The sequence below is a fragment of the Arachis stenosperma genome, chromosome 2, assembly GCF_014773155.1.
Source record: "Arachis stenosperma cultivar V10309 chromosome 2, arast.V10309.gnm1.PFL2, whole genome shotgun sequence".
NCBI classification, from domain to species: Eukaryota; Viridiplantae; Streptophyta; class Magnoliopsida; order Fabales; family Fabaceae; genus Arachis; species Arachis stenosperma.
The window spans coordinates 119814723-119827295 of record NC_080378.1 but is presented as its reverse complement, the minus strand read 5'-3'; the positions used below and the strand labels follow the sequence as shown (position 1 = coordinate 119827295).

At 29.5% G+C, this 12573-nt stretch overlaps 1 protein-coding gene across 1 annotated transcript; it reads left to right on the top strand.

Moving 5' to 3' along the window:
* The first annotated feature begins 9445 nt into the window (after positions 1-9445).
* On the top strand, positions 9446-10781 carry LOC130961862 (protein GL2-INTERACTING REPRESSOR 1-like). The gene is made up of 2 exons (XM_057887899.1): positions 9446-9671; positions 9811-10781. The coding sequence occupies exon 2, from the start codon at positions 9865-9867 to the stop codon at positions 10225-10227; it is 363 nt and encodes a 120-aa protein (XP_057743882.1). The 5' UTR covers positions 9446-9671; positions 9811-9864; the 3' UTR covers positions 10228-10781.
* Positions 10782-12573: the final 1792 nt, after the last annotated feature.

Below are 12573 nucleotides of genomic sequence, written 5' to 3'. Positions count from 1 at the left end.
AAATGCGAGATTTCTTGAGGATGTTGAGTTTGGGGGGAAGGAAATATTAGGAATGTTGCTTTTGATGAGGATTCTATAACTGACAATGATCAGGTCCTTGTGCCTATTGTTGTTCAAGATACAGCTATAGTACAAGAGCAAAATGAGAATCCTACTGTAGATCCAGTTACAGTACAAGAGAACAATAAGAATATTATTGTTACTCGAGATACTGCTACAGTACAGGAAAATAATGAGAATCCTCCTCAACCCCAACCCATACAGCAAGCTCAACAACCTCAAGAAGTGTCATTAAAGAGATCCAATAGAAAAAGGAGAAAATCCATCTATGGTCTCAAACAAGCTTCCCGTTAATGGTATCACAAGTTTAATTAAGTCATTACCTTATGATTTTGAGGTAAATATTATAGATGAATGTGTATACCGCAGGTTCAGTGGGAGTAAATACATCCTTTTGGTCTTATATGTTGATGACATTCTACTTGCTAGTAACGATATAGGCTTGTTGCATGAAACTAAGAAATTTCTATCGGACAAATTCGAAATGAAAGATTTTGGTGATGCCTCTTTTGTATTAGGAATCGAGATACTAAGAGATCGCTCTCAAGGTATTCTTGGATTATCACAAAAGAACTATATCGATAAGATTTTAAGTAGATATGGTATGGAAAGTTGTAGACCAATGGACACACCCGTAACTAAAGGAGACAAGTTCAGTCTCAAACAATGCCCTGAAAATGATCTTGAGATGACAGCAATGCATGATAAACCTTATGCATTAGCACTAGGGAATTTAATGTATGCTCAAGTCTACATATATCCCGATATATCATTTATAGTGAGAGTGTTAGGTAGATACTTGAGCAATCCGGATATGGATCATTGGATAGCTGTTGAACGCGTAATGCGTTGTTTAAAGAGAACAAAGGATTACATGCTTATTTATCGGAGATCAGAAAATTTGGAGATCATTAGGTACTCTGATTCCGATTTCATGGCATATGGTTGCAAAACTTTGTCACTAAGCTTCATATAGTAGATGACATTGAAAGGCCATTAAAGATATTTTGTGACAATAAGTCAGTAGTACTATACTCCAATAACAATAAGAGCTTGACAAAATCGAACCATACAGACATCAAGTTTCTTAGTTGTCAAGGAGAAAGTTTAAGAAAAATAGATTTCCATAGGACATATGGAAACAGAGTATATGCTAGCAGACCCATTACCAAGGGATTGAACCCTAAAATTTTTCATGAGCACACTGCTCGGATGGGTGTCAATATTTATGATGCCTTGGTTTAGTGGGAGTTTATGCTATATGTCCTATGACAGATATTGAGTTATTTTCTGCAGAATTAAGTTGATGGTTTATTTCATGTTATATGAAATGTTCATTTTGTAATATTTGTATTGTGTTTGATCTCAATAAAGTTGGACCAGCTGGAAATAGACATGCATGAGATCACTTGGCATGTAATTTCCATATTACTCATCCAAATTTGATCTATGTCGTTAAGTATATTAGGATGGTGATTGGCGTGGTTTAGTCACGGCATTTAATGTGATAAAAGCTGCGGTAGTTCCATATCTAATGTATGAGACGGACCAGATTGTTAAAGTAATGAAAGAAATAGCATTCAGATGCGCGCATAAAGTTTATAAAATGTGATTATGTCAAGAAAGAATATATGTATAGCCCAAGTGGGAGATTGTTAGGAAATTATTTAATTTCCTAACTTATTTGTGGGCAATACATATATCAATTATAATCACAAATGATGCTATTTCAAATTAAATGACTTATATAATGATGATCTCATTTATTGTTATAAATGCTAATTGAATAAGTCATTGTTACTTTTGATTTGGAATTAAATGAGAATAAAACCGGATATTATCTTTTGTTCCTTAGATAATTATCTTTTGGATTTTAGATATATTATCTTTTGGGCTTTAGATACTATTTTATTTGGGCTTAAGGGTTTAATGGGTGCCATGCTCAAATATAAATAGACCTTCAGGGTTTCGGTCCCCAATATACCAAAGCCGCCTTTGTTACTCTTTCCCCATCAAAAGAGTTGCAGTACAGCCTCCTAGGAATACAGAAGGCTTTGGTTGAGGAAGATCGAAAGAACCACAAGATCCAAACTCTTCCGATCGTATGATTCATATTTATGAATTTAGGTACGCTTCCGCACTATAATATTTTTGGTGATTCAATATGGATAATCTGGATTATTGAAATTAATTTATTCCAACAATTCCTACTATTATACGCTTGGTATATTTGTATTTATAATCATAAGATGTACTGCAGTTTCATAATTTCAGTTTGAACAACCAATAACAAATAATAATAGACTGAGTACATATGATGAGTTAAAAATTATAAATCAAGAAAAAAATTATCCTAAAAAATAAAATTCAAAATTAAAGCGGTAATTGAAAAAAAAAAGCTTAATTATTTTCTTGTTTGACAGTATGCGTGAAACATTAGACATACAAAAACTGTTGGGAAATCACTTATATAAAAAGCTTAATCTAAGTGGTAAAAAAACTAAAAATACGCAACTATCGATTTCTTTTAGTTTAATTAATAATACGAAAATACATATTTGATAAAAAAAAATTAACAAAAAACGGTTAAAACGAGAGGATCAAGCCAAAAAGAGTAAATAATATTGATTCCTAATATCTATTTTTATTTTCTTATTTTATTAAGGTAAAATAAATAAAAATTGTATATTTTGAGACAAAATATTTGTGTATGTACTTATATAAAAAAAATTATTTTAAAAAATTATTTATTTTAAAATGTAAATTATTCGATAAAAATACATGAACTGAAACACCATATTTAACTTGGATCATATGATCATTACAAATAAACAAAAAATAGTAAATGGTAGGCAGAAAAATATAATGCGACCGAAAATGACAAGAGTAAGATATTTATTTAATTTTTCCTGTGTTGGTATAGTATACTTTGGTTTATGTATGTATGATAATTATTTGGTGTGTGTGGTTTTCCACTACTTTGAATGAGTTGAATAATAATAATTCGAGAAATGCTATTTGGACACTAAAATCAGTTACTAAAATCAGTTATCAATATATTTATGTATAAATATATGTGTGGTTTAATTTATTTTTTATAATATATTTATATTTTAACATGTATTTTTTATTAGTATCTGATTTTAATAATTGATTTTAATGTACACATAACATAACCCTAATAATTCATATATTTATTTATCTACCTATCTAAGTTGTTTGTACATCTGTCATCGATAATAATAATAATAATAATAATAATAATAATAATAATAATAATAATAATAATAATATTATGGTGTGGTGAAGTGTTGATGAATGAGAATGGAATTGTTGTCTACTTATTATAGTAATGCATCAACAAATCATTTAAAGCACATTCCATGAACCTTTGCCACGTTGACCATATACTTCCTTATATGGAAAATAAAATAATGTCTATTTACAGGTTGATTTTATTTCCCTTCATCACTTTGGTCAAACTTCTACATAATTTCCTTTTGACCATTCATCAATTCTTGTTAGTGGTTTCCAAATCATGCAAAGCAGGAGCTGGATTTTAATTAGGGTTTTCTCCAATTACCTTGATCTTGATCACCAATTTTTTTCGTCCTTGATTGATATAGATATAGTTAGGTAGGAATTTTTTATTTTTTAATATTTTAAATTTAATATTAGTTATGCAGTCAACTCATAAATTAGACATTTATATAATTCGCTGTTGAACATATGATTCTTTGTTTTTATATTATATGCTTCATTTAAATTTGAGATGTTGTGTTTGACTTTTAACTATCTTCCCATATCTGCCAATGATTATATTTCATAAAAAATTTAAATCCCATTAAAAGAATAATATATTTTTATCGTTATCGGTAATCAACTCAATTTTATAATTGAGTTATTGAATTATTAATTCAATCGAGAGATTATTGATTCATTCGTTTGATTTGATCAAAATTAAATAAAATTAAAATAAAAAATTAAAATGTATATTTTTACAAAAAGAGATAATAAATTAATTTTTATTATAAAATATTTTTTAATTTAAATAAATAAAAACGAACAAAAAATAACATAATTAGTAAATCAAATTCAGAAGTGATCTCAAAGTCAGAATCTATATCTATCTTTATAAGACATTTTAAAATTCTAGAAAAAAAACAAAAAAAACAGGGCAACAATTTAACAAATTAAAAATAGAAAAACAGTGATGTTATCCAGCATTTACTCAGCAATAAAAAAAATTGGTCAGTGATATATTCAGCAACAATTTAACTTACACCAAAAATTTAGCTAATTGATAATTTACAACAATAAATTTAACTATGATTATTTTTAAGGTGTAGTAAAAATTTATAATAATGAAATACCATGCACAATAAAAAAATACTATTTCAAATCTCTAGTATTCAGCTTCAACAATTCTAAAAAATTATATACAACAATAACAACCACCATAAAATTCTAATTTCACTGAACAAATAGGGTCGAAAGAAGCTCCCTTAGGACTGACGGTAAAAAAAGTTGACAAAATGAATTAATGGTCGAAACAAAAAGACGACAACCTCCACAATTCGAGAACTAGATGCTAGTTCTATCTGCTTCTGTCGTCGATGAAGCGAGCGTAAAAAGACAGCGACTGATAAGACAGACCGTGACGACGAGTTAGCCTGAGTTGAGACAATGAATGTGAGACCCAGTAAAAAGTGAGAGATCCATGACGAGAGATGAGAGTGAGACTGTGAGTAATAGAACTTGAGCTTGAGAGAAAGAATAACGAGACTCACAACAAGAGAAAAGAAAAACGAGGGCTTGAGGGTGGGTTTGACCATCGCATTCATCAGATTAGGACATCACATGAAGGGGGAGGAGGAAGAGATACTAAAACGACGTCGTTTCAATTTTTTTAAATAAACATGACCAAGTCTAGGTTATATAAACCAATTGAGTTGTCGATTTACTAAAACCGACAGAATTGACTCGAGATTCAACAAATTTGATATTTAACTAGTTCAACGAGTGATCGAATTTTCAATCAAACCGATCAAATTAAACCAAATTTGATAACTATAGATATTTCTGACTTCCTGCCACAAATCTCCAACTAATAATTTTCTGTAGAAGTAAGATGGAGAAAAAAAAATAACACATAAGTTTTCTAAATAATATTATTTAGGATTAACTACATTTTACTTTACAATTCTTTTTTATCTCGTGGACTTTTGCCTTTAAATTTTTAAATGTTCATATTAATATTTTAAAAGTTTAATTCCAAAAGATGCATTATTTTAGCAAAAAAAAAAAAAAAGCATATTTTACTCCTAAACTAATTTGAGTTACCCACTAATTAAGTTTCTCTAAATGTACAATTTTTTTATATCTAAATATTATTAAGAAACGGGTAGGTGGCATATACAATTGGAGTTCACCTCTAGAATTTAGTAAATGCTCCATATTCTTGCTACACTACTATATAACAAATCATCATGACTAATAAAATTGACAAATTAAAGAAAAAATGTATTTATTTATGAATTTAATTTTGATATAGTAATAATATAAAATTTTATATATTATAATTCAGTTATGTTCATTTTTTAGATGATAATACATGATAAATGTGAAAAATATTTTTTAACTAACGTGACAATATATACTTATATATACATATTTTTTTAATATTCATAATAATTACTGTTACGGTGGGTAATCGGAGATTAATAAGATGGATGGCTTTGGTTGGCCCAATCGTCCGCAGATGGTGGTTTCCGAGCTAGTTTGCACGTTGGAGCCTCCTTCCGATTTGTGTTCGTGAGTGAATGGAGGGTGGTACCTGCAAAGACACTCCGATGCCTAAGTTAGCAAGGGTGTGAGCAGGTCTAGAGAGTATTGGGCTTAGAGATACCTGAGGGGAGTCAGTATATTTATAGTGGTGAGCCAATAACCACCGTTGGGGTAGTGCCATATTTTTAGGGTGTTAACCGTCCCACTATCTTAGGGAGGTTAAGATATGGCTCGATAAAGTAGTTAGAGAGATTTTAGGGGCAGTTATTCATTTGAATGAGTGCTTATCTGCCAGCTATTCTCTGTCCCGCCTTCTTGGAAGTAAGTCGGGTTCAACACCGACTTTTTAATGTGAAGGTTGGTGCTTAGCAAGGCTCGATCCTCTGGATTAGGCCTTTTATTTGGAGGGCCTTTATACTTGGGCGAGGGTATGAACAATTACTAAAATGAAATTATTTATTTGTGAGGGCAATATATTATATTAAACAAGGAATGGTCCAATATTGGTCCCAATGAAAGAAACATAGAATAGAGATCAGATCCTGTAAATGTAATGCATGTCTGTCGGATGATGGTTGCATATCTATTACTTTCTTGTACTTCCTCAAACAACTACACAGATTTATTACTGCATGCTTCTTGTTTTCCCTTAGCATATTTTTGTGTCAAAATATTTATGTATAGAGAGAGTGAATTTAATTTGTTTATTTATTTTTAGTGGTAGAAACTTTTAGGGTTGAAAATTTATTCTATAAAAACCTATAAATTAGAGATGTTGATACTAACACATGATACGACACAATACGAGATACAGAAATATTATATTCAAAATTTTGATAAACAATGAGACACAACAAATATATAAAATAATTTTTTTTGATAAACTATAATAATATCTTGATATTCATTTGATATTAAAACATAAAATTTTGTATTGTTTTAAACTTATTTTTAATCAGATAAATTATTTTAGGTAATTTTTATATTAATAATTAATAATAGATGTTAGTTTTATATTCATTTCAAGAATATGTAAATAAGTCGCCGTATTTAAATATATTCAAGTATATTTAAAATAATATTTTTTTATTTTTTATTAAGACACAGACATAATGTAAAATAGCGTAATAAATGTTAAGCAAGTGTTATGTCTAAAATGTGTCAAAATACATATATAATAATTCAAAAAAATGTTCATCTGTTTAGATGAAGGTTTTTTTTTTATTTTTTGTCTATTTTTTAAATAAAATAATTGCACCCACAGCCATAATGTTCAACCACTTTTTTATTTTTTTAACTTACTCCTAGTTTCAGAAGAAAAAGCAATAAAATTACCATGAGAAATAATTCATCGGTCGAATAAAATATATATATATATATATATATATATATATTTGAGTCAGATCAAAATTTTCTTAATTTATTATTTATTTATTTTTTTTGTTGACTTTATTGTTGTTTAGAAAACGAAAAGTTTAATTTCCCAGCATCTTCGGGAATTCTTATATGGCATTTTAATTATTAAGAGTAAGTAAGGGTCAACATGTTGTTATTATTAAATAATTAAAGTCTCAAGATCAATTATTGTGAATGCCAGGAAGTAATATAAAACCAAGAAATGAAAGAAAATTTAAGCAATGTGCAATAGTAGGTTGATTAAACATAATAACGATAACCTTAAGAGTTAAATATTCGCAACCCCCACAATCCTCATCAATTGAACATTATTTGGAATCTGTGGTCCAATGTAATAATAGTATTATAATATATTTAATCATTTTTCTCATCTCTTTGACCATTCTTTTACTTGTTTTGTGATTCTTGCATCGACAAAATGGGGTGGAAGAAGGGATGAAGATGCATGAGAGTGTATTCTATTGTATTATATTTAAAGAAATGTTAGATATCAATAATATTTTTTTTTGTATTTGTCATGTAATTAAATTAATATTAACTAAATTCTTTTTTTTTAAGTATTGACTTCTTTTTTTTGTGTTAATGCAAATATAGAAGGGTATTGTTTTTTAACCAAAATTACTCTATGAGGTAAATATTTAATTGTAATTAAAAATATTGAGAGCATAATATAAAAAATAAATAAAACATCATTTTAGTCAACATAATAAATATAAATAGATATAAATGAGAGTCACCAAAAAATAGATATAAATAAGTAATTATTTAAAAAATAATATTCGATTTTAACTTTCTGGTTAGTCTAATGTATATGATTTTTTTTTTTTGGTTGAAATTACTAAGATATCTTATTCCTAAACTAACATGAGAATAACAAATTCGCTCTCTCTTGAAACTATGAAATTTAATTCATCAATATTAGAAATAATAATATCTCTCTTCATCTGGTAGATATTTTTAATTTTAAAATTTATGAGCATTTATTACAAAACAAATTAAGAGAAATTATTGTACGCCTTTTAATTTATAGTAGTTATCACTTTGGTCACTTGTTTGCTAAATAAAGGAACCTAAAACAAGTCACAAAAAAAGGAACCTAAAACAAAGTTGATTACAAAATAATTTATCAAATTATTCTTATTGGCTAACTCATTGTAAATATTTTCATTGGTTGTTGTTTGTGTGAAGTAAAAAATTTTAAAATAATACCTTGTAAATATTACTTTGAAATATATGAGAATGACAGATATATTAAATGAATTTTTTTTTAAAGTAACACATACATAGTATGAAACGGAGAAAATACATAAATTTAGAGGTGAAAACTCAGGTGAAGTCGACTTCACGTGAAGTTGATATCTGAGAGTCGTTAGATGAAAATTTAGTCAAATCAGTCAAATTATTTAATGACTCTTAGACATCAACTTCACGTGAAGTCGACTGCACCTGAGTTTCCACCAAATTAAAACTTCAATTGTTAAACAATCAAAATTTAAGAATATTAAACTCAAAGTATAATATAAATAAATTCTCAATAAATTTTAATATTATTATAAACCAATTAAATTAAATCTTAAAAATTATTATATATAAAATAAATTAATCTTCCTTTAAAAAATAAAGAAAAGACCAATCTATTCAATAGAAAAAATTTTCAAGGACTTTTGTAAAATAAAAATTTGTTAGAATACAAAATATTCAATCTAAAGTTTTTTATTGACCAATTTTAATTTATAACACTCATATATAATATACGTTAAAATACAAAATACACATTAAAAACAATTAAAATAACATATATTTTTATATAAAAATATATTATGATTAATTTAATAACTAATTTTTTACCTATATATATATATTTTGAAAAAAATTAATATATTTATGAACTTAATCTATTGAGGCATATAAAGTAATGTCTGAAGTATTGCACATATCTCTGAGGGTCTTAAAGACCGACTCACATTGAAACATAAATAAGCAAATAGTAATGAATGAAGAAAGGCCCTCACTATGCACTTTGTATTATATTTATTTATATTTATATTTATATTTAGTCTTGCTTTCAATTTAATTTTCCGCTTCCTGCATACAGCATACTCACTTGCCATTTCTCCATACAATTAATACTTTTCTTGCTCACAATTTACACTCTTCTTCTACCCCCCCTATACAACATCACTTCAATTCAATTCAATTCAATTCAATTCAATTCAATTTCATCACACAACATACACTCTCTCTCTCTCTCTCTTTCTTTCTCTCTCACAATTAAATTAAGCTTTATTAAATCACCCCCTCTCTTCATTATATAAACATGGCCTTCCTTCAAGGTCCAAACCCTCCAATACAAACATAAAACATCACTTTCTTTCTTATATCTTCCACTTCTCCTTCAAATCCTTAAGGTACATACATACACATAGAGATATTTTTCTTTTCAATTTTCACTTTTTTTTTTTGTTTCATGTATTTCTTTTGTCACATAGTTTGATTTGAAGTATATGAATTTACACTTAAGTCCTTTGCTCTCTTGTTAAAAAACAGGTGAAAGACAGAAAGAGTAGCCGAAGAGGAAGAAAACCAATAACTAACAAAACCATGAGTCAGAGGAATGGAAGGTTTCCAAAGCTTGACTTGAAGCTGAACCTATCACCACCAAGGGTTGACCGGAGGAGGGTGGTGGAGGAGGAGGAGTTGTCGCCGGCTCGATCGGCAACCGTGTCGCCGCCGAGTTCGTGCGTGTCAACTGAGCTGAATAACCAAGATGACAACGACAGTGTGAAGTGGTCAGACAGCCCTGAAGCTACGTTCATGGTGGTGGTTGGTTGCCAACGTTGTCTCATGTATGTGATGCTATCTGTTGATGATCCTAAGTGTCCCAAATGCAAGAGCACCGTTTTGCTTGATGTTCTTCAAGACAACAACATTGACAACAACAACACAAGGAGGAACAAGAACTAGACTAGTATTTTATTTTCTACCTTCTTTTGAGTACTTCTTTTGCGGCAGAAAAATCTTTCTGTGACTCTTTTATTTTCCTTTTACTTGTTACCTTTCACTCTGTCACTATTTTTAGTGACAGAGTGATAAGTACTCAAAATATAACAAGTCTAAGAAAGATGAATCGTCTTATTACTATTTTTTCTGCTGCTAGAAATACTTGTTATTAGGATTTTAGTTCTAGTAACCTCTATCACCTTTTTTTTTTAAACCTATCTTCTTATGTTATTGCTCTTTTCTCTTGTAGGATGAGTATAGTGCTACTTGCGCTCCATTTTCTTTTAACGGTTTTTCCCTCTTCTTAGAACTGAGGGCATCACAATTCCCCCCCCCCCCCACACAAAGAGTGGAGCGTAAATAGCACTATTCTAGTTATATAATTAATATGTAATATTGGAAGAAAAAAAATTGAGTATCTTTCTGAGACTGGATTCAGAATTTCTGCACTGGCAGTTTTACTTGTGTTTAGGTGAATTGGACCTTAGTTTTTTCTTGACTTCTTTTTATGATAGATATATAACTGTTTTATTCAATCAAGAGCACATGCTGTTTTTGTTATAGCCACCATTTTTATATACTAATTGAAAGGAAAGGGTTAAAATTTGAGACAAGATAAAAGTAGCAGAATCCTAAGTTTACCGTGGCACACAAACAAGTAGATAGATCCTGTGTACTTTGTTATTGAGAGTCAAAAATAGATTGCAAGGCCCACTAAGGTTGTTGTAAAAATCATGAATCATGTGGCTGCCACACCGACCTAACCCATTTTTATGTCTCAGTCCACAATAGTGAGAAACAATCATGATTATTAACACCGAAATAGTGCAGTGATAGAGCTCTTGAATTAAAATACTAACAATGGTAAAAACTCATTGTTGAGTAGAATTTCTGGTAATAGACATGTCTTTAGTGCATACCTAACTATTAAGTAATGAAGCATTTTTGTTGAACTCAAACATATGGTTTGCAACTAATGGGAAGAGATAATGTTTCTGTTGACTTTGTCGATGAGATTAAATGCTAACAATTTATTAAGGGCACGCCCATGGAAAAATCAATTTTATAGTTTCAATCACTATCCTTATGACCTGTAACAACCATGATCCACGAGCATAATGAGAACAATGGCATGAATTAGAAAACTTAATTGTGGGTTTGGAAGAGAAGAATCTGATCAATTAAATTGAATTAAGGGATGGTGGAGGGTGGGTTGGGTAGTTCCAAGCATTGAAAAAAAAGAAGGCGATCTATTAAGACCATTTATAATCACATAAATGCAATAGTAATTGGGGCGGTTGAGAATAATGAGGGAGATATTTAGTTCAGATTATTAATGCCCACCTTTTCCCATCCATTTTTTTTTTCTCTTGCTTATTTTCCCCAATACACACCTCCAATCTCCATGATCCTTTGCACTTTCATTTAAGCATTTCTCAACTGCAATGCATTGGTTACAATAACTTCAATCCAAAAAAACACAAAGCAATACCCCAAAACTAGCATCCATTTTTGTTAACCTACCATTCATTTCTCCTTTCCTTTTTTATTTTGGATTCATGTGTTTGATTTGATTTTGATGAAAACCCCACACCAAGGGTCTCAATGTTGTTACTTAGTGTCAGCAACAAACAAGGGGAATTTGACAAAGGTAAAGTTCAGAGGTGAAAACATTAGAGGTGAGGGAGATAAAAGAGGGCAACATCAACAACATGAGGGACCAAGGCTCAGAAGTCAGAACCGAAACTACAGATCAGGAGATTAATACTAAGTTGTGGATGGGGTCAAATGAATGAATATGAATGCATTGAATCAGTCATCGTTATAATAATAATAAAAGTATAAGAAAGGCATCATGATATGATATAAAAGAATACATTTTGGGGAAGCAAATAAATGTTCAGTTTGCCCAAAAACATCAGAATGAAAATATTGTATTACTCTCATAAGTCACAACAGCAAAAGGATAGTTGGGGATTGATTTAATCATAGCAGTTGCATTCAAAAATTAATTTATCCACCATTACTTCTTGAGGATAACCCCATGTCAATTCTTTTTCTCTTCATAAAAATAATATATGAAGTTTACTGGTTTAACTAACAACACTGCGATGCCTGAAAGGGACTGCTTTCTCTATTAAGATAGATGTGGTTTCACTAAAAAGAATGAGAATGTTATTTTTTTTTTTCTCAAGCCAAAAGACAAACCGATAACTTAAGTCTATTTCTTTTTTCAAAAAATAAAGTGGCAAGCTATTTGAACTGAACAAATGTTTATCATATTTTTTAGCAATGTGTATATAGTACATA